The 27285-nt window shown below is 38.3% G+C and overlaps 1 protein-coding gene across 19 annotated transcripts in view; it reads right to left on the reverse strand.

The window, feature by feature from the left end:
* Positions 1-965: 965 nt before the first annotated feature.
* ADD1 (adducin 1) overlaps positions 966-27285 on the reverse strand; it is a 63726-nt gene continuing 37406 nt past the window's right edge. For 5 of the 19 annotated variants that reach the window (XM_014966780.1, XM_014966776.1, XM_014966778.1 and 2 more), the window contains exons 5-18: positions 25709-25789; positions 23820-23969; positions 22693-22836; positions 22477-22575; positions 21925-22101; positions 19772-20116; positions 16642-16743; positions 14724-14813; positions 14605-14622; positions 13781-13873; positions 8025-8181; positions 6753-7127; positions 5906-6001; positions 966-1666 (exon numbers count right to left, since the gene is read on the reverse strand). In XM_014966780.1, coding sequence (XP_014822266.1) covers positions 1323-1666; positions 5906-6001; positions 6753-7127; positions 8025-8181; positions 13781-13873; positions 14605-14622; positions 14724-14813; positions 16642-16743; positions 19772-20116; positions 21925-22101; positions 22477-22575; positions 22693-22836; positions 23820-23969; positions 25709-25789 — 2271 coding nt within the window. In that variant the 3' untranslated portion in view covers positions 966-1322. Of the gene's footprint in view, positions 1667-5119; positions 5155-5905; positions 6002-6752; positions 7128-8024; positions 8182-13780; positions 13874-14604; positions 14623-14723; positions 14814-16641; positions 16744-19771; positions 20117-21924; positions 22102-22476; positions 22576-22692; positions 22837-23819; positions 23970-25708; positions 25790-27285 lie in introns of those variants that run through there. The other 14 variants (XM_014966787.1, XM_014966783.1, XM_014966791.1 and 11 more) reach the window with 14 other exon arrangements.

Raw genomic sequence — 27285 nt, forward strand, 5'->3', positions numbered from 1 at the left:
GCAGAAACGCTGACACCAGAGCCCGGAAGCAGTCACGGGCCTGTCCTGCTCCTGCCTGGGGCTTTACCTGTCTGAGCTTAAACTGCTTGTACACATTAGTGACAGACAGAAGCACGGCAGGAACTGGGGAATAGTGAATTCAGTGGTGAAAGTTGATTTTCTTTACCATGCTACATATTAAACAGACATTTATAGCAAACTGTGAAAATACACCTTTAAGGTTACTTGGGATTTCTGTACTTTACTGCTGGCAACAACAACAAAAAGTAATTAAAGAAATGCCAGTTTTTGTTAAGTGAAAATAATTAATATAAAAAAGGTTAAATATTCAGTGTAACGCATTTACATTTTTATCAGGGGAAGGAAAAACCACAAAAGGCCGCCAACAGGGTTTCTGTGCAGCAGGTCTGGGTGTGCACACAAGGGATTTTTAAGAGCATGAAAAAACCCTGTGCTAAGGCCCAAAATACAACTGCCCAGGCTTCACACCACCAGCTGAAAAACTTATGAAAAACTTTCAATACACTTACTTTTTTAACCTTTTCTAATAGCCAGATTCCCATAGGACTGATTCTCAGATCGAAGGACAGATCTCCCTTAAACTGTATTCACTAGAAAAATAAGATCGGGCTCTTTCAACGCACCACGTGAGCAGAACACACCACAGCTATTCCAGTGCTAGACATCAAAGACGAATTCAAGTGCCAGTTAGAAAACAAAAAGTGAGAAACCCCTTCATTTTGTTACCATGGGCAGCGGGGAGAAGGGGAGGGAGGGAGGGATGGATCGCCGCGAAGCCGGGCTGAGAGGGGATGGCTCATCACAAGCTGCAGAACTTTACACGTCAGTTCACAAAAACATCCCCCGCGAAATCGCCACCGCAAAAGCATCCTCTCTGAAAGCCAATAGTGAAGAGGAAATTTACTTGTGACTTGGAACAGGATATTGGAAAGGAACGCTTCTCGTGGTAAGCAACCTGTGGTTTGTTTTTAATTATGATTTTTTTTTTTTTCCATTCTTTTGTAAAGCAGTGCGGGCTTTAAATTAGAAATAGCGATTCAGTGCCTTCCCACATGGAAGTCGTTTACATTTGATTACAAATTAGGGATCAGATGTGTGGTAGCTGCTGAAAACACAGGATTAGCACCTTTTTGGACATTAGTTTCTGGTTATAACCTTAATCAAGCCGTAACTTGAGGGGCTGGTTGGATTACTTGCTGCATTCATTTACGTAATAAGACAAAACACTCAGTACGATCTGGTACATTCTAGTGGTTAATGAATTTTCAAATATGACAGTGTTTCTGCAGTGTGTTTGGCCTTTAGGAGTCACTCTTCTTTTTGCTCTTCTTCAGGAAGGAAGGAGTGCGAAACTTCTTTTTCTTTTTTGACGGGGACTTCCCTGGGGATTCATCACTACCTGCATCAGCTGCTGTCCCCTCCTCAGCCGTTGGTGTCACTGGCTCTTCAGCGGGCTGAGACTTATTTTCCACTGCAGGCGATTCCGTTTGGCTTTTGGGCACATCTTCATCACATCTCCCTTCCTCCTTCCCTGAGGGAGGGAAGCCGAGTGCTTCTGAAGGCTCATCGGGGGTGAGATCTGGGAGGGTTTGCTTGAAAGTTGCAGCGTCACTGTCATCTTTGTAGGTCTGGTCCTGCTGTGTCTCTGGTGGACGGACAGACAAGGACACAGTTAGCTGATGTAAGCGTCCCCAGAGCAGAGAAAGCCGAGCACCTTGATGGTGAGCACGGTCTATAAGAAAAACTAACATGATTACTTTGCATAAAAGCCTTTGTAATAGGCCTGTTCTCCTTTAAAAAGCTTTGGGCATAGAGATAGCAATAAGACATTCAAAAGTTTTGTTTGGTTTTAAACTGAATTCCATCATGGGGGTGTAAACCAGTAAGAAAGTAACTGTTTAGACCTCTCTCATGTTTATTTATAACATTTGCAAGAGACATGAGATTTTAGTACAGTAAACAGGAATTAAACCTGCAATTTTCATTGGCACTGAAGAGAGAGCCATGAAATTCCCTGTCTTGATTCTTTTTTTCTTTTGGTGGGATCAAACTAATTGCTGGTTTGCAGCGATCCCATACACGCAAACCCATTAACTTCTCAACTGTTGCCTTGCCAATTTTTAATTACAATGCTTGGATTTTCATAATAGTCTTTCAGGAGATCTGAGAGAGGTTGCTTCACAATATGATTTCCTATCACAAAGGCTTCAATTCTTTTGCAAGATATGAGTACATATTATGGACTCCTACAAGTAAAATCCATGTAGTTTATCAAATTAAATGAGCTTAGCAGGTTATGCGATAACAGCCGTTGTTTTTTTTAAAAATAAAATATATGTAATGTCTAACAGCAAAACTCACCCCTGTGTAAAGGAACATCAACAATCTAGTGGTAACTTCTGTCCAACGGTGAACTTTACCCCTCCTCCCTCTATTGTAACACTTCCCTCTTTCACCCCTGCGCTTTAGAGATGTGCTGTTTAAAGCTCCTCTTCGTGCATATATATATATTTAACAAGCACTTTTTAAAGCTCCCCGCAATGTTCCTCACGGTGCTGTAGCTGAGAAGTACCTCGTTAGCAGCGTCAAATATATCCCCCTTGATGTTACGTAAGGAGGAATTCAGAACAAAATCCAGGCCACGCTCATTGTAAGGCACAAAAGAAAGGCAACTTCCCCCCCCCCCCCCTTTTAAAATCTTGTTCATTTTAATTTGAAAAGACTGACGGCTTTCACAAGAATTTACAAAAAAACACTTGATAGTTTCTGATTTTTCCTATGGAAATGACAATGAGTGTTCTTTTTATTTCTGCCAGAAATTAAAAATCCTCTAAGATATTATAGAGGCCTCTGTTCTGTGAGTACCTGCTAGAAATCCCAATGTGTTCTGCCTAAAGCACCAGGAAACTTCTAATAGGTTAAATAAACAAACCACACTAGTATTCAGTGCCAAACACTCCAAATGCAGCAGTTAGCCATTTAAAAGTTATAACGCAGGCGGGATTTAAAGTAGAGTAAAAAAGAGTAAGCAATTATGTCCATTACAAGCTGCCTCCTGAAGCTCCAGCTCAGCCCCTAATACATATGTGAGACACAAATTTGTAAGTAGCAGCACCTACAATTCTTCACTGCTACCACACGCTTTGTGGATTTCATTTCACTTCTCAGGAATTAACTGAAAGCCCTGCTGAGCTCTGCTCCCTGGGCTCTGGGGACAGGACACATGGGGAGGGTTCAAAGCTGCACCAGGGAGGCTCCGAGTGGACATGAGGAAGGTCCCTTTACTGAGAGGGTGGTCAGTCCCTGGAACAGGCTCCTCCAGAGGTGGTGGCTGCCCCGAGCCTGACAGTGTTTAAGGGGAGTGCTCAGGCGGTTGGAATAAATGGTCCTCGTAGCTCCCTGCCAACTGAAATCATCTCTCCTGTTCATTAGCTGGCCCAGTTTTTAGAACAGGCACCGTATTAGACTGTCAGGTTTATTTTATCTTTTAAAAAGAAGTTTAAAACAAAGTTCTAAACAAAGTCTTTAAAAAGGGATTAGAAATCTTTAAAATTAGAGAATGAGAAGCTACAGGCATTCAAATAGCAGTTGCCCGTTGGCCTAAGCATTAGATTAATATAAACAGCTTTATAACTCATTAATCCAGGACTGTTATCCTTCCCGGTTTATCAAATTACCATCATCTTTACTAAACAGATTAACATTATGCTGGAATCAAACAAACATCTGTTTATCTTGCTCGCTAAGGGCAATATTTTACCAGAATTAGGGAGATTAACAAATTCCACACACAGTAAAGAAAGCATGCACTGTGTAAACCGCCTTGCTATTCTACTGGTTGGGTTTCAGTAGTGTAACTAGGAAGATTGAAAAATATATCTTGCTGCAAAACCTGCTGACAGTTTTAAGAACTCGGCAGTACCTCTAAATTTCTTAAGGTTTTTAGAATAATCGTGTCTACATCCACGCTCTCCCTTTATACACACTGTGGCATAAGAGTTTGGAAAGTAACAATACTGCTCTGGCTTTACAGTTCCCATGATTTATAAAAATAAAGGCTTATGGTTTGTTGGTTTTTTCCAACACAAACATGTGGACAAACACACAAACTAGGCTAGAACTGAGTTAACACAAAACACTTCTCTGACTTCAGCTACACTTAAATAGTAAAACAATATGAGGAAAAAAAGGTTGAGAGGCGGCTGCGTACAGAGAACACTGCCATTCAACAGACTCCTGCCAACCAACGTTGTCAGGGCATGAACTTCCAGTTACTCTCTAAAACAAGCTTTGTATGTTTGTCCCAAAAACTTATACAACTAGAAGAGTCTATTGGAACACAATTCCCAGTTTAAAAGAATTTTCAGGGTTTAGAACTTCATTAATAACATCACAGTTGTCCATGACGCAGTTTGACTTTGGTATCTGTGACAGACACACTGACTTTCGGATAGAACAGGACATACGAATGGAGGGGCCAAACATCCTTATTCCTTTAAAGTATAATCTGAGGTAGCCCTGCAGATGTAGCCAGAACAGCTGGAGAAGTTGCTGCCACCAAGCGCTTGCTGTAATTCCTTGGTTGGAATTGGAATTTCCCTACAGCTGACACACGTAACACAGGAGTAGTTCCACATCCAGGTCTGTGCAGAGTCTGCTGGGTGAGTTAAATCGATGTCAGTGGTGACACTTCTGCACTGGAATGGATCAGGAACTGCTGCCTTCTCAGTCCCAGGCCCAAGTCGTGTAGGCGGCAGCAAACTGTTGGGGCAGAAACTCCCCAACCTGTTCCAGCTACATCCGAAAGCCAACTTCAGACTATTCCTTTTAAAACTGAGGAATCAGACACACAGATATGGAGACACATGATGCCACTTTCACAGTCTCTTTCCGAGGGGGGAGTGCGTTTAAACATAAGCTCTGTAACTACCTAGAGTTTCATGAAATCACAAACTAAAGAAATCAGCGTTTTAACTGAAAACAACTGCTTTAAGGAGAAGAAGAAAAAAAAAGGCAAACCCAACAAAAAGCCTTAATAAGCAAAGATGCAAGAGTGAAGCAAAGCACAAAAGCAGGTCAGAGTATGGAATGATACTTACTATGGTAACAGGTACTCTTTAGCATATCCATCTCCTGTTTGTAACGCAGCCACAAGAAGAAAAAAGCACAAGTAGAGAATCTATGCATTCATCACAGCCATTGTGTTAAGTCAGAAGAATGGTTGCCACCATTCTTATAGAAAACAGAATGAGATGAAGTAGTGAATGGGAGACTAACAGACAAGTGATATATCCAATGTACGAGGTAAAAGAAACAAGACAAAAATTAGATTACACCTGTTCAAGATTACTATTATTTTATCCTTTTTTGAGGAATTGTAGATTTTACCAGGCCTGCTCTCATTTTAGTTAAAACTACTACATAAGGTGAGCAAATAATGATGTTTAGATTCAAATTGAGCTAGAAAAAATATTTACTGAGGTGTAATCCAAGTACAATAATGTTTAAGAAATGTGCAATCAGTGAAGGAGATTTACCAAAGCATCTAAATTTGTGTCTGGTTCACCATAAGACACTATTTCATTTCATAAGAGCAATTATTTCTTGTAGAAAATGTACAAAAGGGTAAATCAGTTGAGAAACACCACGAGATGACGAGGCAATTCTGAAGAGATGAAAATTTGTCTTTATATTAATGCACACTTCTTTATTATTGTAAACATAACTCCTATAACACTCGTAGTTCAGTGTGGTAGATTTTAGGTAGTATAAAAATACAATAAATAATTTACCTTTATTAGATACTAGTTCATATATTTTCATGCGTCAGTCACTAACGATGCAGTTACTGGTTTCCCCTGGCCCCCACATCAGAAGAACATACCTTCCTCTATTTTAATGGGCGTACTGGGAGGAGTGCGAGCTGAAGGGTGATCAGGGAGAGTTCTCTCTTTCTGTTCTCTGCCATCTTCTGAAGGCTCTGCAGATGGGGACAGAGAGAAATTTAAAAGGCAGACAGATGAAGAAAACCAGTGTCCTTTTGCTCCACGCACACAAGATACAAATAGATTTTTCTGAATCAAAATTCTGTCAGGGTATTAAATGATACCAAAACAAGCAAAAGAAAATTAAGTGAGAGCTCGGTATTAACAAAACTGTTCAACTCAGTTGTGCTCTGTGGTGCTGTGCTTTGGTTTTGTTTTTTGTTTTCAGAAGAGGGCCAGAATAATGTAATTGTTTGTGAACTGGTTTATCACGCTGTTCTAAAGAACATTTGGGAGGAAAAACCACACGGAAGATACAAACAAATCCGGGGGAGGGAAATGCTATCAGACCTACACAAGATAACTCTCTTTTGCTTGCTTTGTATTGCTGAAACTTGGAGTAAACAAAATCGCATCCCAAAAGAAGAGAAGGCTGCACAGACAATCAGAGAAACATGCAGTAATTAAATGATTCAAAACAGATTTCACAGTATTTTGCAAATTTGTTATTAGTAAGGAGGGTTCCCCTTGCTTCCAGGTTTTAAACAGCCCTAGATCCAAAGGAAAACATTAATAGAGTACACGGTATATCAGGAACGGCATTAAAACATTGTTCTGTACAGGTCACCTAAACAATTAAAGTGCAATCAGTCCCACAGAGGAGAGTCAACTGACAGAGCCTCCGAAGGGGGCAGGTAAGAGGTTGTTCCTTAGATTGCAAGCCCAGCGGTACCGTGTTAGTAATACCTGAGGCCTCAGCCAAAAGGTCAGGATCGGACCTCAGTGCTTTGATCACTGCAGTATGAAATTCCTTATGGGAGGACTTCTGCCCATCTGGCTCTTCTCCATTAAGGGCTGTGATGAGTGGCTGCGTGGTCTGACAAGAAACCCACGCAGCAGCAAACTGAGTGTTATCTAAAGATTTAGACAGTGATGATACGTCACGATCCTGCAAAGTCTTCGTATCTGTTCCTTGAAAGGTTTTGGATCTGCCTTTCCAATCCAGAGATTTTTTCTCTGATGTATTTTGCTCACTGATGGACTGATTTCTAAGCAACGTACTCTGTTCCCCAGCTGGTGTCTGTCTCAGTAACACAGTCTCTCCAGATTTTGATATCTTATCTGAGAAGGATGTAGCAATGTTACTGAGAGAATAAATGTATGCAGTTATACAGGTGTAACAGCAGCGTATCCCACCCCACACAGTCCAACACTCGTTAACTGAACACACACACGCCCTGCAATGCCTTTGTCCCATTGTCTGATCAGAAAGCAGAAGGCGGGAGCACACACTGCAAAAGAAATGGCACTTCTGGTTCCTGCATCATTCAAATTCAAAACCTAACAACATTTGAGTGTCAGAAATATCATCCCTTAAGACTGTACAGCACTAAAGCAGGACAACCACTGGAGATGCAGCAATGAACTCTCTTTACAGTAGGATTCTTTCATAATTCTACAAGTATTTAAGACAGCCTATTTTGGGGGAAGCCCGCAAGATGTGCCATTTCCAAGTAGCAATCAAATGTTGTTCTGTAGCTTCCCCATTCAAGGGATTTCTCAAATCCACAACTGTCAGCGAGTTAGAAAACTGCAGCTTTACTGCTAAAAAGCAGCCCCGTTCTCTCACCGTGGACCCTCTCCAGTGCCAAGGGAAACAAAGCACAACAATCTGCAATACTTTGCAGAACATCAACATTTTTTTTGACTGAAATGTCAAGCTTTCAACTCCCCAATACCAGCAGTAACTGGCCACACCAAACACCCCAGTTTGCCTACCAGGGTATGTTTTAAAATAAGAACTACTCATTTTACAGAATACTCCATTAACACTTAGATCACACATTCTATCTCCATTACGCTTTTAAAATGTCTAATTCACACTGAAAAAACCAAAACATGCAGAAGTTGAATAATTTCTCCATGGCTTTTGCAGGTACCCCACCTTCCAATTAGTAATAAACTTGCTATTCTAGAAATTTCTGTTATTGCAGAAAAAGCACGGACAGAGAAACCAACCTTCTGGTCCCTTCTGCTTTCTTTCTACTTCTTTGCGATATTCTTCCAGTTCTCGATCAGTGAGTTTGTTGAAGGGATTTGGTCCTGTTGTGCTCACTATGACTTTTGGTTGATATTCTTTCTCAATTATTGCCTTTGACGCAGTCACCAGTTCTCCCTGACAAAATAAAAAAAAAAGGAAGATACATCTGCAATCGAGCAGTAACTTGTAGAAGCCTAAGAAATACAGAGGCTACAAAGCAATCAAAACGAAAAGATAATCTGAAAAATGCTACAGTTATTTTCTTTTTGATTAAAAAAAATAATCTATCACAGAATATATTATTTTTTTAATTTAAATCGACAGCAGGTTAATATAAAGGACAAAACAGGTCTCGTTAATTACTCTTACAGACACATCAGTGTTTCCACCAGGGAATATCCACCATCAAGCAGTAAATCAAACAGCAGCCAGACAGTCTGTAGCTGAATCATCTCTGACATACCACAAAAGAAAGAGGAGAGCAGGCCCCCCCCGCGGGGCAGCCCTGGCACACAATACCCATGGAGCTCACAGGTATTTTTATTCGTGGTTTCGTTTTGTTTGATTCAGGTTTGTTTGGTGTTTTTTTTTAATAAGGGAAAAGCCATTTCTAGTAGCTCCTACCTAACTTCTAACAGATGTTATAGTGAAAAGCCATCTTGTATGTGTTCTATATACACCAGATTAACAGTTTATTCCAAGTCATTTTTAAGTAATTAAGGTTAATTTTAATCTTATACAAGTTAGCATATTTACATCTATAACATCTGTCATACAAGCCAGATAAAAGGCTAAACAAATAAAAATAAAACATTAGCAATTCTAAGTACAGTAAGTTCCAATGGACAAAAGCAGCTGCATCAGAGATTCTCTAATGCTTAGATTTTTAGTTTTTCTTCTCTAGTCTAGTTTTCTTCTTTAGTCTAAAGACTAAACCCACAGGCTTTTCATCGTCTCGGATGTGGAAGCTGCTTGCCTGGATGACTGCTGCATCTTTCAAGTGACTTGTTTAAGCATTTGTGTTTTTTATGGGATGTACAGAACCCTACTGACACTAGTTTGGAAATAACTGATGTGTGGCCTGTGCTCCGTGTCATTATGATACTGGAATTGTCTTCACTGGTGAAAAGAGGCATTTGAATCCCATTACCCCGTATGGGTTATTGATTGGCACAAGCCATCTTCATATTCAAATGTTATTTGTACCAGTATTTAAAAGAAAGCACTAAAAAGCACAGTTCAAAAATAAATAGCACCCACACAAAGAGACAAACATTCCATTCAGTGTCCACACAGTGAGGATCTCACGCCTGTCCATCAAGTAAAACAGCAGATGAAATTAGGCAGAGTACTGTTTTGAATGCTAAGAGCTGCTTTGGACAAGCTGTCAGCACCAAAAAGGTGACAGACAAGAACGTCCTGATGGAATGTGGACAAGAGCCGTTAGATATGGCCAAAAGCCTCCTGAGAGATCTCCAGAAATCTGCTCTAGAGCAATCCAGGGAGGCGAGAGCAGCTGGTTGTTAGAATCGGTGCTGCTCTTCAGGCAGCACACACCAGCCAGAAGCACTGAAGAACAAATAACAGCTCTCCACTGCAACATCCCAAAAGGAACCGCAGGAGACAACATAGATCACCTCCATTTCTCTATAAAATAAGAGGAACTCTTGTCTTGGATGCAGAATGTCAGTAGAATGTCAAAAGTCTTTTCTCAACTACTTCTATTAAGCAGCAGCTGTCTTAAAACCAGAAAACCTCCCATTTGAGTCATGGCTTTTCTTACAGGAGAAAGCATTAAAATGTCACAAAAACATCAACCTTTGTACAAATGCTAATTGTTTTGTAGAAAATGCAAACCTCCCCCGAAACTATGGGTCCCAGCTTTTAATGATGGCAGAAAACTGGTGCCCATGGGAATTCTGTATTTCCCTCTCTGTCTCTGCCCCCTCTTCACACTAAATATGTAGTTTTAGCTGAAACACAGCAGTAAGTAGCAGGGGCTCCTAAAGCACTGACCTCTGACAGAGCTCCTAGAGTTTTCTAGGATTACAGAAGTCAACAGAGGAACAAGATGTACAGTGCACACCGGTATCTCCGGAATGTTTAAGAATCTTTGAGTCTTGTCTGCAAGTTAAATCCAAAGTGACTGGGTAGAACAACTTGCAAATTAAATGGAATTTTAGTGAATGCCCATTGATTTAATAATGGCAAACAGCAGGACACGCAGTTTGCAGCAAGATGACCAGGGCACTGGCATTCTGGGTTCTCTTCCTTAAAAAAGTACCCTCCTTAACTATGGGGAACAAAAGCAGCACACCAAGCTTATCACGATTACTAAATTTAAAAAAACAACAAACCCCACAACAAAACAAACCAAAACCAAACACAAAAAAGCATTCCCACAATCAATGCAAACAGTATTGGTACTAATTGTGTATCTTTGGCCCCATAGAAATAATACCAAAAAAGATCAGAGGCAACAACAGTAAGCAGATTATGTATTACAAAGAAAAAGCACTTGTGTTTTTAGACTGTATAAGCAGAAGAAAGACCAGAAAGGCAAACTTTTGATCTGCTAAAAGCTGTTTCCAGATTAACACATCCAGTATCAATAATACAGAAGCAGTTCAAAGGCCACTAGTGAAATTTTAAGTTAGAGGGACTGACTCTGTGGGGAAAACAAATGAAGAGAGTAACAAAGTGAAGAGAGTAACATGGGACAGAAGGAAAACGAGTATGAAGGACCAAAAAGACAATACAGGACATATTTTAGACTGTTAAACGTGACACTAAAATAGACAAGACTTTGCAGAGCTATCAGCATGTCCATGCCATTTAGAGTTTCCTACAAACATTCAGAAAAATGGAATAAGAAAATTGGTGGAGAGTTGCTTCAAGTATTAGGGAGGGAATAAATCCCCTTATAAAAGACTGGCACCTTGTTTCAATACAGGGTGACGTGCAAAAAACCAATGTTCTAGTGATTTCATCTGGATTATGCTGATACAAGTATTATTTTGATGATGATTCTAGTACTATTTTGATGAATATTGGAAGTTGGATTGCACATATGGGGACATACTCCCCCACAAAGATCCAAAGGGAAAGTCATTTATAGCTAATGATATACAATATTCTTTCATACTAAACTTGGACCTCACATACCTTACAAGGAAAATTTAGATTATCAAGTCATTTTGCAACTTCTCCACAAAATCTTCCTTTTGGGGAGAAATTCAAAACTGCTGACTATGAGCTGAGCATCATTCACCAGGCAAGCACTTCATCTTGTGGGACAGATTAGGGATAGATATGAGCAAAACTGGCACCTTATACATGCTGATTTTTCTCTTAATCAGACAGTAGGTTCATAATAACTGTCTAAAGTTAATCATTGCTCTTAACACAATCTGGCATTAATGCAGTGCCTTTATCCAAAAAACCCACAGGACTCTTAAAGTACTGTTCATGTATAAATCGCCATTAAAACACAGTGCCACCTCTGGGGCAGGACTGAGAGGCTCTCCCTGAAGAGCAAAGCCACAGATCTTCCAGTCTAAAGGGAGTGACAGGAAATGGGTGATTCCCCTTTTACTTAAAATTCTTGAGAATTCACGTGAATTGATTTTTTGAAAAAGAAAAAAATCCAGATTATAGAATGGTCATTGGTAAGAATAACCAACATTTCCTCTCATTCAGCCAAGACTGCAGCAGAAGCTGAGTTGACCAAGTCTATAACAGGAACAAAATTACATGATGCACAAGGAGCTTGTGTTGCAACATGGCCAGGACTTCTCAGAACACGGACACAGCACGTGACAAGGCAAAATGGATTATTTACTACTGCAGCCATAGGCACGGAAGACTCAAAGCGTTACATGCATGCTGTACACAAACAGGATTTTTTTTTCATTCAAAATAGTGTGCATTAGTATTTGATAGAATTCTCAGTGTTAACTGAAAACATTATACATTTTAAGGTTTACTGCAATCAGATGGCACTTTTTACTTTAACCATAAATCAAGTGTCAAAGAATTTGTCAACTGAGAACTTGCAATAATCTGGTACCTAGAAGTCCTCAATGTACAGGTCCCCTCAAAGTTTTATGCCAAGTTTCATGTGAGCTTTATTTGGGCATCATAAGATTGCTTGGACTTCCTTTGTTCCACAATACATGACTGATTTTTAGCATTATCATACTAGAAAATTTCTCTGGTGGTGGTTTGGGGCTTTTTTTGTTGTTTTCATTTGGTTCATTGGGGGGTTTTTTGTGTGTTTTGTTTTGTTAGTTTGTGGGCTTCTTCCCAGAACAGGAAATTATTAAGCATTCAGGTCACAATCTATATTAAGAGAAAAAAAAATAATGATATAGGCCATTCCTACTGGAATTAACATTATGATCTAATTTCAAGCAGTATTTCAGTAGGAAAGCACTTTCATGATACCACAAGGAGGAAATACATCATCTGGACATCTAAACCCTAATATTATACTGGGCAAAATCATATAACCAACAGATGTTATGTTGGCTCCTTGCCATCTACAAAAATGTAAAATATCTGACTAGTTTTATAGAATAATACTTGAAATATATCTTGCACACCATTGATGAAAGAAACTGTGTTGTGATAAGCAATGGATGACTATCATATTTTTTTTTTTTAAATTTGAATGCTATTATTAAGTGGAGAGTAAAAGGCAGGCACTTCCTGGAAGAATTTGGCTTTGTTTTGTTGTTCATCTTAATTCTGGAAATAGTATTTTATTATTTTTCTTTTCAGAATACGGATAAAACAAACTGTAATCTGAAAACCATCATTATAAAATTCTCAGTATGATATGACTATCTAAATCTAAACTGGCTCATTGCACTAGAAACTATTTTAAAGTCATGAGATTTGCAACAATGAAGTAATTCTAAGTATTCTGGTTTTTGCTGGGAAAGCTATTCTGACAGTGAGCTGTTGGGCACCACCTAATTGAAGAAATACTGGAGCAGAAGAAACACTGATGCTTATTTACACACTGTGTTTCCATGTTAGATCCCCTCTAAGAAATTCCTTCAAAACCTGGAGAGAATTACAGCTAAGGACAGATTGTTTCCAATGTGTAAACTGTTCCTGTTCACTCAGGCTCAAAGGACTGCTCACCCCAACCATAGATACATCCCCTGAATTTATTCTGAATTTAAAGTATATTTCATAAGCACAAGCACGACTGCATGTTTGAAAGCCAATCGATTTTGGAAGTGTGGGGCGTTACTCAGCAACTCCTGTAGATACCGCAGGAGGTTTTAAGGAAACAAGACATGTAGCAATGTAGGATCAAAAGTTGCCAGCATTTGTCAGCGGGACACACTCTGAACATGTGGATACCTTCGGAATTACACTGATGTACTCAGGCTGAGTTTAACCTAACCCAAAATGGATCTCAAATTAGAGTAATTCAACACTAATAGCATACGTAAAGAAACCCACTATATGCAGAACCTAATCAGCACCTTAACATCAAAAGCGTTTCCTCACCAGTTTCTACAGACAACGATCAAAATCCTTAACAGATACTTTAACAGGGTAAAGTAACTGCTGGTATAGTTGCATATACATACTTTGGAGATCCATCTACTTTTCTTTTCTAGCCAAACCATTAACTAACAGAGGGAAAGGGCAGGGTAAGGAAGAGGTAAAATGAAGGGTGAACAACAGCATTTAGAGCAGTATGACAGGGCAGTACCTTTCTAACAGACAGAGATTTAGCGGGACTAAAGGCCTGCTCTGTGAGATCGAGCCCTTCAATAGATTCCGTACAGTCTGAGAGGGGAGCATCCTGCAACAGTAAATTCAGTAAACAGAGCAAACCGAGCCCAGGCTTTAAAACATCAACCAAAAGCATTATGATGCTTGCTAAAAACATGCAAAGAAACACTACGTGGTAGATAAAATTGCAAATGACAATGAATCGACATGCACACAATATGACATCCAACATGAATAATGCTATGGTCATGGTAAGACTTGCCAAACTTTTAAAAGTATATCAGAAAATACTTATCTGGGGCAGTCAAAGCAACATACAGAGCTTCAAAGTCATTGAGCTATACAGTGTATTGTATAGCTCTAATTCTTACTCTACTTTGAGCTATGACTCATAGATTCAAAGTCTTTTGTATATCCAGATATACTGCTTTTAAGTTTTATTGAAGTATAATAGCTTTTTTTGCAAAGTGCTCTTTAAATAAAATATTATGAAGCATGACAAAACATATTTAACACACAACACTACTGCCCACAGCGAGCCTGCTGTGCCCAGAATTAATACTTCAAGGTACATAAACTTGGAAAACAAACAAAAAGTTGTCACAAAGCCCAACTAGTTTTGAACAAGAATCTAACCCATATAAAGAAGCCTTCTGAATTTCATGCATTACATTCAGCAAAAAAAACCCCAAAACCAAGAAGCATCCTCCACAGACATGCTTGGGCTACATGGCTGAAGCCTCTGAAATATCTGATCCTGAGCACTCTCGCAAAGACAATGGTGTTACCTCTAAGACTTACCTTATAGACAGTTACTCTCTGCCAATTAAAGAATAATTTTATGGTGATATATTAGGTGAAAGCAGAGGATATCGTAGATTAACTTTTAGCTAATAGTTTTAGGTATTTTATACTCTCACCTGTACAAGACTTCTGTCCACAACTACCCCAGAAAGAACCTGTGATTGAGGGCCTGCAGTTTTAATATCTTGCAAGTTTTGCTCTCGGATCTGTAAAGGAAGCAGCAGAATACAGTTACATGAGCAAAAGAAAAAGTTAACCACATTTTCACATTTGAAAAATAGGTGGGTGAACCTGCCACAGGCTGCAACTACTGTTGGTTGCTATGGCCCTACCCATCAAATAAAGCTGTGCTTATAAACACCACTTGAAGATAAGGCTCCTAGTTGTTTCCTCACATTTCTCAGAATTTAGTCTCCAAGTATCACAGCACGTACGATCCTTTGCTTTTTAGTACTGGTTCACGGTAAAACTCTACAGATGAGGTAACACACAATTCTAGTTCAAGAATTTGAACTTGTAGAAAAGTGAGAAGAGAAGCACAGAGGCCATATTTATATATCTATTGTACCTGACCAGTCATTTACAGGCTTCTGTCACTAGCCTATTGCACCACAGTACCATCTTCCTACAGAACTTGCCGTAAAACACTGCACAACATTCAATTTTTACATCTTGTCAGGACCATATTCTCAAAAGGACATATAAATATTTTTCTGTACTCAAGCACACCCTTTCGTTGCATCCTAAATAGCTCCTGGTTCTTTCCATTCAGACGATGGGAACAGAAACTCGATATCTAAATCTAGTACTATTGATTTCAATTAGACAATCTACAGTGGTAAAGAATTCATTACAACTGATTCAACATTCATTTCTAAAATATTCTGGTTCTTGTTCCACAACAAATGAAAAGCACGTATCCAGAAAGACCTCTACTTTACACCTAAAAAGGGCATTCAATTTATATAAGAATACATGCAAACAAGTATACAAACACAAGGTATTATTAATAGTTGGTATTTCAGAAAGTATGAAGATCACGCACCATCTGTACTTGTTTCTACTTTACTACCCTTCTTGCCATCAGGAAAGCATAAAGTTTGAAGTTTTACTTCTCTCCTCTTAGTCACTTCATTCAAGCTTTTAATACAGCAATATTTGTGTTTCAAATGCTAAGAAACTGCTTGGCAACTTCACCAGACTTCTCATTTCAAGCGATTATTATTTTACAGTGCCGAGTCAGGAAAAGCTAAAGTTCTGACAACCTTATATGAATTATTTTAGCACAAATCAGTATTCCTGCTAGTACCCCTGCACACAGGCTTTCCTGTGACATAATGCTAACTCCCATGTTCCATATGGCCATCAGTTAGAAGCAGCAAAACAATCCAGAACAAGTTAAGTATTAAGAGACCAGTGCATATTTTGTACTTTCAAAGAAACAAAGTGGAAAATCCCCAATGAATTCAATGCTTTCCTGTTGGCAGACTGGTGACAAGATCTAAAATTTAAAGACTGGAAAATTAACTGTTAGGTCATTTCAAAAAGGTTAACGTGGTTCCAGAGGCCCAACAAAATTTCTGCAACATTCACAACAGATTTTAATATAATAAAATAAAATATGGAGAGAGATCCTTAGACTTCTTTGTATAGGCTACTATTTCAACTGGTGAAACCAAATCAGGAGAACATGTCGCTAATCTGAAACTATGAACTCCAGAACGGAATTACTACCATAAACTCAGTGATGGCTGTTTCAGACGTATCCAGCAACTCTATTTGTTACCCAGTATCAAATATAAGATAATGGAAGTCTTCATACAGTGACTAGTAAATACCACTTTTTTCCCAAGATGAGTTCAAAACATTTAGGAATTGTTTTAGTATCTAGTATAAAGAGGCGGGACAATACTGGGCCTATGTTATTGAACTCCCAAAATTTCACTATAGCAAAGTAAGTTAGTTTATTACAAGTACACAACTTAATTGTAGCAATGACCAAAAAAAAGAAGTTATTTTACTGCTATTACAAACCTTGTTCCTCATTTCTTGGACCTCCTTTGGATTGGTGTTCAATGGAACAAACAGGTTAGGGACAGCAGAGGTGGCAGTTCTATGTCCATCCTCTTTAGTCCACTGTAATACCAAGAACAGTTGAACAGTCAGAATTGCTGTAATGGATTTAGACACTCAGAGCAGCAAATTTACAGAACAGTTGATCATGCATTATACATAGCAGAGAACTGAACCAATGATTGCATTCTTCTATTCATTCCTAAGAATATATTTAAGTTGCTGCTTCTTCAGTAGTATAAACTGTACCTTCAGATACATTTATAAATATCAGAATCATTCTATGATGTCAAGCTAGTAACAACAACAAAAACTAGAAAGCCAGTTAACTTGCAAGTAACTTCCACTTTAAATGATGCTACAGAAATTACTACAGATATGTGCAATTCTGAGATTATGGAGACCAAAAGGGTTTTAACCTGTTTTTCTGTGCACTTGACCACACTGACAACTGCAGTGTTGTGTGTTTCTAAAAACCGTCTACTTCTCACTTTACGAAGAGACACATTAATACATGAGTAGGAAAACTCCATTATAATTACTTATTTTTAAGGACATTTTAATCAGAAATTTCATAGCGAGTTCATATTTGTTTAAAAAGGACGCTATTCCTTACCCAAACAGAAGTACAGCAAGATCTAAGACACGAGCTGTAAAACCCTGTTACTGCCATTTTCATTTTCTGCACTGGGTGTTTTTACAAAAACAGCATGAGAGAGACAGAGAGATCATTGATTCAATCCTCCGATACTCAACAAACATCAAAGCGAACTTAAAGCATAAGATGACAGAAGTATGAAAAGCAATGTGATGTCACTAACCAGGTTTAGTGAATGATTCTGTACTGTGAAGCAAGAGTGGGCATCACCAAAGTTTTGCATTAAAACAAGCTACTTCAGCAAAATGTTCTGTTTCCAGAATTAGTTTCTGCACAAATAAATAGCACAGCAACCTAGAGGAACAGTTTGGTGATGTCGAATATTTTATAACTCATAGCTCAAAAGGTTACAAAAATATCCCAAACACAAACTTTAAGCGCTTCATGGGTTCTTCATAGAAGGTTGCTTTATTTGATCAGTGCATTTAGTATGGAGCTCTAGTTAATTTGATGCACGACTAACTCTTTGTCTTGATATGTTTATTATATGCGGTGTCCTAATTTCCAATCACTGTTGCATAGAAAATGCACCGAACAGTAAAGCAAACCTGTTTATAGAGCAAATGCTATGCGTTTTTTCCTGAGTAACTTCAAGAAACAATAAGATAGCCAGAAACTCTCAAACTTCAGAAAGCAACAGAATTTTAAAATGTTTTGCAACTATAAAGTAAAAAATGGAATGAACATGGAGCTGTGAAATACTCACTGATGATTATCTTCTCAGATAAAAACTACTCCAGCTTTTTATTAAAGATAGTTTTTAGTCAAAACATATATAAAAACAACCTCAACATAACAAGCTACTTTTTCTTTAGGTTAATAACAAGCATTAAAAAAAATTAATTACACAAACCTGTTATACTGTATGAGATTTTCTATTGCTTCAGTGTATCATTAAACAAGACTAGTTTCTGAGCAGGAATTTTGCTTCAAACTTTCATTGATAATTTCAAAGATAAAATACTACCTTCTTTATGAGCTAAGCTTGAAAAGCACAAATTGCTCCAAACACATGCATAGCTTTAAGCTTTCTTCCAACCACAGCAAAACTATACTTGAGTTTAGTAAAATGCTGATAGTACAAACAATATGTGTATATATTAACTTCTTAAGCCAAAAAGAACATCACAAAAATGCCACAGAGATCCTCTGTTTTTTCAGAGCTTTCTACATGTTAACACTATGTATTTTAGCAAACACGTTGCCTGAGTAATCATTCCAGAAAAGCATTATAACTATAGAGAACTCTGAATGCGTTCAGAGGTGAAGCAGAGTTTTTGTAGGGGTAAATAAGAATGAAGAGGTGTTCTGGAAAAAAAATGTGCATTTTTTTTCCTTTTCAAGAGCACTAGTTTTATTTTAAGACTCACCTGTAACCATACTGCTGCTACACATAGTACCTCTACTGAAGTACTACTGAATTACTATAGTTGAGCTTGAAGTTGACCGTTACAAAAGCTTGTATGGGTACAAATCCCTGTCTACATTTTAGGTGCTCTGTATATGCCCAAGAAAATATCAAAACCACATTATACACCAACAGCTACTGATCTCCATTTGAAAGCATTTGATACCTTCGCTTTTCAATCAACATATCTTTCAGTGCAAAATTTAACTGTAAGCAGCATTGATAAACAAACAAAAAAAAAAGCACCAGTTGCAGAATCTATCGATTAGTGCCTGCTGATGGCCTGAGCTGCACTTTAGTCATGCCGCACCCAGCTGATACTTTAGGAAAGACTTTCCATTTATGGCCATCTACTTACATGCAACACTACATGCAGAAGGCAGCTGGTTGTGAACACTCAGAGGCTTTGGGGTAGATAAAAGCGTAGTAAACAGGACAGGAAGAGGAGCTGAGAAACTAGGTAAGAAAAACTGCTTAAGGAAAAACAACCAAGAGTTAAATACTTTGAAATCAATTCTACCCTCTTGTACATAGAGAGGGTTGCAAATGGCTTGCAAATTAAGTTGGTGTATGTCCCAGAGGGTAGAAATTTGATTAATTTTATATATACTCATACAAAACTACATTGAACGGTTAGTTTCATTTTTGTTTTAACTGAAAAGTTTTCATGCAGATAGAATTAGTAGTTCCCTAACACAGTTGTCCTTAATTAAACCATTTAAATGCAGAGCCTATTCAGCTAAAACTATGATTCAATCTGTTTGGTCATTAGCTTGAAAAGCCAAAAGAAAACTAGAGGCTCCAAAGTCTTAAGCAGTTTTAAGCATTAAGAAGCGAGATGATTTTTTACACTTCACATCTAATCAAAGCCAAATTAAGTGGTTAGTAGAACACATTTAGGTTTTTTATATAAGAAAGAAGAAAAGAATTAGGAGAGTAATCTTTTTCTTCCCAAAGCCTCTAAGTGCCAGCCACCCCAAGTTGCTCTACATCATCTAACTATGAACAGTAAGGTAGGCACAGACCAAGCAGTTGGTAATACAGCTTGGCACGCAGACACCGGACGAGAGAGACTGCAGCAAGGGTTTCACGTGATCGTGTGTAATGTTCGTCCACACCTTAGTCTTCGACTTGGGACTGCTGCCATTCTGCCCTTCTTCAGAAGCATCATCCCCTCGGCCAGAGTTCAGCCACCTTGTCTTCTCTCGCTGCTGTTTCTGAAAACTGTGTCTGAGGGGGGAGCAAGTGCCTGATTCGCCATCGCTAGTGAAGGAGTACCCTGTGACACTAGCTGGAATCTCAACATCGCTGTACTTTTTAGATTTCTCTCTCAGAGCAGGGCATCGATAGGGATAGCCGGTTCTGTAACCCTGAAGAAGCATAACAGCAGAATTAGTCTCCTACATCTCCACGTTTTAATATAAAACATAGGGCAGATAAAAATATCTCTTCTGCATTCTAAAATCTAGAATTCAACATATTGTGTACAAGGGAAGGCTTCAAGAATGCTACTTTTACGTCCATATTCTTTCCTCTCCCTGATCTTGTCTACCTATGTTTTTCTCTCCTACTTCCTCTGAATTACAGTTTGCCTTCTTACCTTCCATAACACATTAGTCATGCTTTCCCCTGCTTTCTTCCATATTTTGCTCAGCATTTAACATACAAAAAGAACATTTAACAGTTTCTCTAAGAAATTTCCACTAGCAAATTATCTTCTATGTAGCTCAAAGATAATCTGTGAATAACCTACCTCCCAAAGCACTCAAATTCTTTATAGATAAAGCTAGATGTACAGAAACTTCAGTCCCAAGTATGCAGACTTAGCTTTCTTTGCAGAGTTTTCATGCATTAAGCGCTCCTGAGGCATTATCTTGGCTGCTGCTCCATCTTCTAATGATCAAAGTGCACCCCGAGTAACTACCTACTGACTAACATAGTTAACTATATATATAACCATAATATGTGGCTATTTGTAATAGCAAGGGGCTGCACTGGACAGCTGAATTAATGATCAAAGCACACCTACTGACTAACATAGTTAACTATCCAATATAATATGTGGCTATTTTAATAGCAAGGGGCTGCACTGGACAGCTGAAAGCTCCTTTCTATCACTATGTTCCCAGCGTGTACAATGCGACTTCCTTTGCGATTCTGCTTCCTGCTCGCAGTAAGAAACATAAAACTGATACTCCCTAGAGAAACTCAAATCCAACTGCATCTGCTGAAGGTAGTGTCAGTGATACAGGGATTCTCCTACCCATAGCCAACTACATTAATAATCTCATTATTGCTCACTAAAATCGACAAGATATTTTCTGTCGACTTAAGGTTATAGCTGATCACTTTGTCTGATAAGAAAACATTAGATACTCAAATTACTAATGAAGTAGTCCGATTTATTTTTTTCCCATACTACAGATAGGACACTGATCTGAGGGGGAAAACCCCTAATTATTTACTACATAGCACAGGTGATGGATAGTGTTTTAAGATATCATCATCTTTGTGCATCCTGCCAGGGGCACATGCATCACACGAGCCTGAAGACCACAGCTAAGTCTTCAAAGGAAAAAGATTTAATTAAATCACAAATCAGAAGACTATGTCTGATTATTACAGTGACCATATTTTTTGGTATGTTCATTACCACCATCTACAGTCACCGCTTGGAGCCTTGTGACAGGAAAGGTATCATCTTTTCCATTAAAGCTGGACAGGAAATGTTTGTAGCTGGATATTCATTACAGATGGGATTTTACTGAAACCATTTTATCTGAAGACTTTTTATTTATTTATTTGAAGTCTGTCTTTTGAGCTCTTCTAGGTGCTAGTTGAGTAAAAGTCAAGTCACGCTGGGCCCTGCACCTGACAAAACATTGACACTGTTTTACGCATTTTGGGAGGGGAAGACTAAGGAGTAGCAAGCATGACAGTACTCTCATTTGGAAGTGCCAAAATACAGAATTAAATCTGCTATCTGCACAAAGGTCACCTGAAACATTTTGTGACACTTTTTATGAAGGTCCTTAATCTTTGGGAAAAAACAGCCTGCAGGTTGTATAAACTATCCCAACTACACACAGCCCATTCTTTACTAATGTCCCTTATTGTAGCTTTGTAAGTATTTTATACATTATCATATGAAACAACTGGACAAAAACGCCTGTCTTACCAGATTATCAAGCATTCGCATAAGAGCTTCAAATTCCTGTTCGCCAATCTGCCATTTTGGATGGGATACAGTACCCTCACCTGCTGGAGACTCAGGGGAACGAGACTTGGCTTTATACTTTCCAGGATCTAAAAGCACTAAATTGTCAGGTCCACCTGCACTGGCCAGGGTGCGTACCTTAAAAACAATAAAGTCACATTTTAGTTTCTCGATGGGAGGGAAAAAACCCAAAAACCTAAAAACAATTGACATCAGCAAACCAGAAGAAACCTACTTAATTTTAAAGGTAAATAAATTTTTATACTTGTATAAAATTTGCCTCAAGGCTTTGAAAATATCGTTATTTTAATAGGCAGTATAAGCAATGGTTCCAATACAGTATTTGAATATTGCTGGTTAAACCAAAGATTTGGATGCTCTTGCATAATATGATTTCACAGATCACTGTGTTAGTTTCAATGAAGAGTTTAACCAGTAAAGCTCACAACTATTAATCTGTTTGAAGGTTAATATAGCAGACCGTATTATTACATAACATACTAAAATTCTTACTTGAATCTCACAGGCAAGCACTAGATTATGAATATAGTAGAAAGCCTCCTCAACAGTCTCTCCAACTGAGACTAAGCCGTGGTTTCTGAGAATAAGGACCTAGAGAGACATTGCAAAGAAAGTTAACAGCAGTAAGGCAAGTATTTTCTTGCTCTTGACTAAAGAACATTCCTCCCACACACACATACTTTTTTCATTCCAGACGTAAATACTGACCTTGCTTTTAGGCCCCAAATTTTTCTGAATAACCACCTTTTCTTCATCATCCACTAAAATGCCATGGTAGTCATGATAAGCTACTTCCCCTAGAGAAAGTGCTTCAGGTGAGATTGGCAAGAGACCACACTTCATTGCAGAAACCTGAGAAATATTTAAAGAAGTGACTTAATTTCTTGCAACAGAAAACTGGAAAAAAATGAAAATATACTAATGATAAGAATTATAATAAAACCAGATTTTTATATATTATTTGTATGTGTCCGTACAGCTACAGACACAGTGGTCTTATACTCCCATCCCTAAAGCCTCTATTTTTGACAACTTTTGGACTGGATACAAAAGTCACATTGATCTTGGGTCTGACTCAGTGTGGTTGCTTTTACATGACATCAACACCACTATAAAAAGACTCAGAAAAACAAAAATCCAACCCCCAAAATCAACTGCATCCTTCATTCCTTTCACTCAGTGATTTTTTTTAAATTATTTTTTATTTCCTCCAAAAAGAAGAAATTTAGTGATGAACTTGACACAGGTAATTCTGCAACACTGCAGGCAGAGTTAAGGAACACTTTTAAGGACTACTCTCTAATTCACAGTTTTAGGAATCTGATAATTTATCCTTAAAATGGTTGTATTACTGCTGTTAATCTGCTGAAAGAATAATTAAAAAAAAAAAAAAAAAAAATCAGAATGTGAACTTTGAAATATTGTCACAAGATGACTCAAAAAATTCCAGAGGTAAAACTGACTTGTAATCAGTTGCTCCAAGGAGAGATATTGGAAAAGTTTCAAATGTTTAAGAAAATCTTGATAAATTGTGCTTTACAACACCAAGAAAATATGCTAAAGCTCTTATGACTCACTGTCAAAAGATAAGGTCTTTAGTGGTAACGGACACACAAATATGAAATATGTATTTTTCAATTGTAGAGCTCAATTTACTGTCTGACCACTCACGTAGCAATCAAATGAGGAAGATCCGAATGACTCAAACAGAACCACATATTTGAAGGCAGACTTAAAGGCTCTGTCCCCTTCAAAAGGGTAGGCAAATCTATGATTAAGGGGGACCCATCTATTTTCCAGCTGGGTGGGGAGAACAAGACAGTCCTAAAACTTACCGCTGCCCCTGCTGGCGTATGGATATGAACGATGCATTTAACATCAGGTCGAGCTGCGTAAATTGCAGAGTGCAAAGTAAAACCAGCTTGGTTTACTCCCAAGTTAGTGCTTCCACGATCAACTACATCTCCCTGAATATTGATTTTTACCTGGGAACAAAAAGAATCAGTTACACAAATCAATCAAGACTGCCAAAAATCTGATTTAATTTAGCATCTACCACTGAAGCTCTAAAATCATATTTCCTTCATATTTTAACAAGTGTCAAAATGTGCACAATAAGGTTGTAGGTAGGTGACCAGGGCCCCGGCTTGAGATAAGCTAACTGAAGAGGACATCAGGAGCTACTGGATATGAGACGAGAAATCGCTGCATGTAACAGGTAACAGTGCAAGAAGCTGATAAAAGTTGCAGACAGCGCTGTGACAAATGGCTGCATTTCACAGAGTTGCGGTGGAATTATATAAGAAACTTGCAAACTTTACAGATACCTGAAGAAGAATAACTGGGACCTTTTGGGGAGTAGGTTCTTGAAAGGCCAGCCCCTAGGTAATCATACCACTGACACCATGTAAGGCTGAGATTGCCCAGGTAAAAATATTGTAAGTACCAAATTTGCATATGGATGTAGAAAAACTGGAATGAAAGGGAAAAAGTAATTATGCATGGGCTGTGTATTTGGGAGAGAACAAGATGAGAGAAAACGGAGTTTCAAAGTGGAGAAGGGAGGAACAAGCATGGGAGAAAGGGAGAGAAAGGGGCGATAAAGGGCCAATTGTGTAAGCAGGCTGCTAGTCAGCATGCTCATCTGGCTAAGATACGTGCTTATCACTGTAGCCTTCTTATTAAATCCTGCTGCTACCTATTTGCTGTGTGAACATACTCTGTCCTCTGTGTGTGTGTATACATTTCACTACCTTCATGCAACCTTCATTCTTAAGGTATTTATATATATATATTCCTGATACAAAGATAAAAGCAGGACACCTTAAGAAAACCAACAACACACAAAATATCTGCACAGTGTGGCCCTTACCATTTTCTAAAAACCTTGTAGTAACAAGAAAGGCTAGGTCTCAGTTTTCTCCATTTCTTCTCCTATAGCTTTTTCAATTAAAATTTTACAGGTGGTTAAGGTTGAGCTATGTAAGAAAGAGCCAACTTTACAGATAGCTGGGGGAGAGTATTAGGACCTTAAAGTGTCAAGAGTGACACAAATTTGACTATTACTCTGCACATCCTTACCTCACGTCTCTGCTAGAAGTTACTTACCTTACAGTAGTCAGGTGGAAAGAATAGTGTGAAAGTTTCTATTTTGTTTCAATGCAAGAGTCAACCACATTAACTCAAGTTGCCTTCCGCAGCAGTGTAGACTAGACTGAAGATAAACACTAAAAAAGGCTTCCCAGTAGCTAACAATTAAGGGAGCTCTGTCTCTAACTGCAACCACTACATCTCAAAAATATAATTTATCTACACCCTCAGCTACTTTTATCATTAAACGATGGCAACTAAATCGGGCATCTGACACTATGTCTTGAAATTGTAATTGGTTTGAATCATTTATGTCTGAAATGCACACTGTGGCCCTCAACAAGCCTGATTCAACAGGCAATGGCTTCCAAGAGCAGGATGTGATTGGCTCATCCAAATGACCTTGCTATTCTTTACAGCTAAGTCAACTGGAGGACACCTGCTGGTGAACACGTGCAAAGAAATCTCTCAGATACCTCAGCCGTAGCAAAACCAACCACGTTCAATAGAACTATTCTAAACATGTAACACCGAGTAAAATATTCTCTAGGACAGAACTTAAACAGTGACAGATATACAGACAGAGCAGATTCAGCTATCCATATCTTACAGATGAAAACCTGTAATTACTTACCAGACTAGATGCAGTAACTTCACTATAGAGGAGTCCAAAAGGTACAATGAGGAAGTGCTCCTGCTCAGAATTTACTCTGGCCTAAGGATAAAAGAAGAGTAGGAGTTATTAAGAATATTTTATTAAAGTATACACGCAGGCCCAAGACCATGAAAGTTACTTTCACTTCCTCAGTATGGAATGGGCAAATATGTCTAGAACATCTGACTGTCATGTATGCTACAATAGATGGTCAACGTACAGCACAGTTAATCGACTCATGCTGACCAAAACTAGATGGTAGATACATGCCAGAGTCCTTCAAGATGGTAGAAGGTAGTAAATCCTTAGATCTTGTGGCAATGACAACTAGACTACTGTGGATAAAAGGAATAATACTGAGAGAAGTGGGGGGAAAAAAAGTTATTGTTGGATTGGTTTTGGTTGTGTTTTTTTTTATTTTGGTTTTTTTTTTATTGATGGTTTTTTGCCTTTTTTTTTTTTTTTTTTTGAGACAAATGAGTTTATATTCCAATGGTATTTCTACCTTAGTAAAACAGAAGGTATGAAACAGAAGCGCGTAAGAAAACACAAGAATTTGGCCCACAGATCTAAAACACCTTGATGCAGAGATGGGTTTCAACACTGATGCTGGTGCCATGCGAGACATCTGTGAGCAGTACAGGACACTTGTAGGTTTTCTACCAAGTATCCTGACTCCCACTTATGTTTTTGCTCTTTTGTCTAATTCATACAATCAGGAGTTTATAATACAAAAACAATTCTGACTTCAAACCATTCGTATTTTGGGATGCATCTGTTTGAAGCCTGTACAATGATAAGTACAGGACAGCTAGGTAGTTTAGGTATCCCTCAACAGAGAATTAAAAGGATACAAATGTTTTACTGAACACGAGACAACTCCCTATTTTGCTTTTAGTCTATCCAAACCTTGTGGTTTGATTTTGGTTTTGTTTTGCTTTCAGATGTTTTTAAAATTTTATTTATTTATGAGTTTTCCATTTCCCCAAGATACAGCTACTCTATGCTCTCTCATGTCTTCTACTACTTGCAACAGTAAACATATATATACTTTGATATAGTTCTACTACAGGGGGAAAAGAAATTCTAAAATAAGTAATTGATCTGTCATCTAAAAGCTTCTAGTACAAATCTAGCTTCCTTTACAACCAGCTGGTGACATGCTATAGCTTAAAACCCTTTGATTATACCAGTTAATTAAAGTTAACATGTAATTTTATGAACTACCGAAACAGTTCTCCATTACAGAAGTGTAAATGACTTAGAAATTCTTTTGCTTATTTATGCAAGACAACAACCAAGTTACTATTCAAAATGCCCCAAAAGCTAATAAGGGAGCTCAAACATAAGATAAACAAGCAGCAAGTCTCACAAGCCACATTACTTTAGGATTAGATCCAATAAACAGTTCCTGCCCTCACAGCAAACCAAGACTTGGTGAATGATGTGTACCTTCTGCAAACCTGTAATCTCAAATTCTGCCTAGCCCCGGAGGCACCCAAGTTTACTCTAAACTATTGTACTTGACATGAAAGCTCTTGGTGCTCGGTAATTCT

Source organism: Calidris pugnax, unplaced genomic scaffold, assembly GCF_001431845.1.
Source record: "Calidris pugnax isolate Ruff unplaced genomic scaffold, ASM143184v1 scaffold14, whole genome shotgun sequence".
In the NCBI taxonomy this organism is placed as follows: domain Eukaryota; kingdom Metazoa; phylum Chordata; class Aves; order Charadriiformes; family Scolopacidae; genus Calidris; species Calidris pugnax.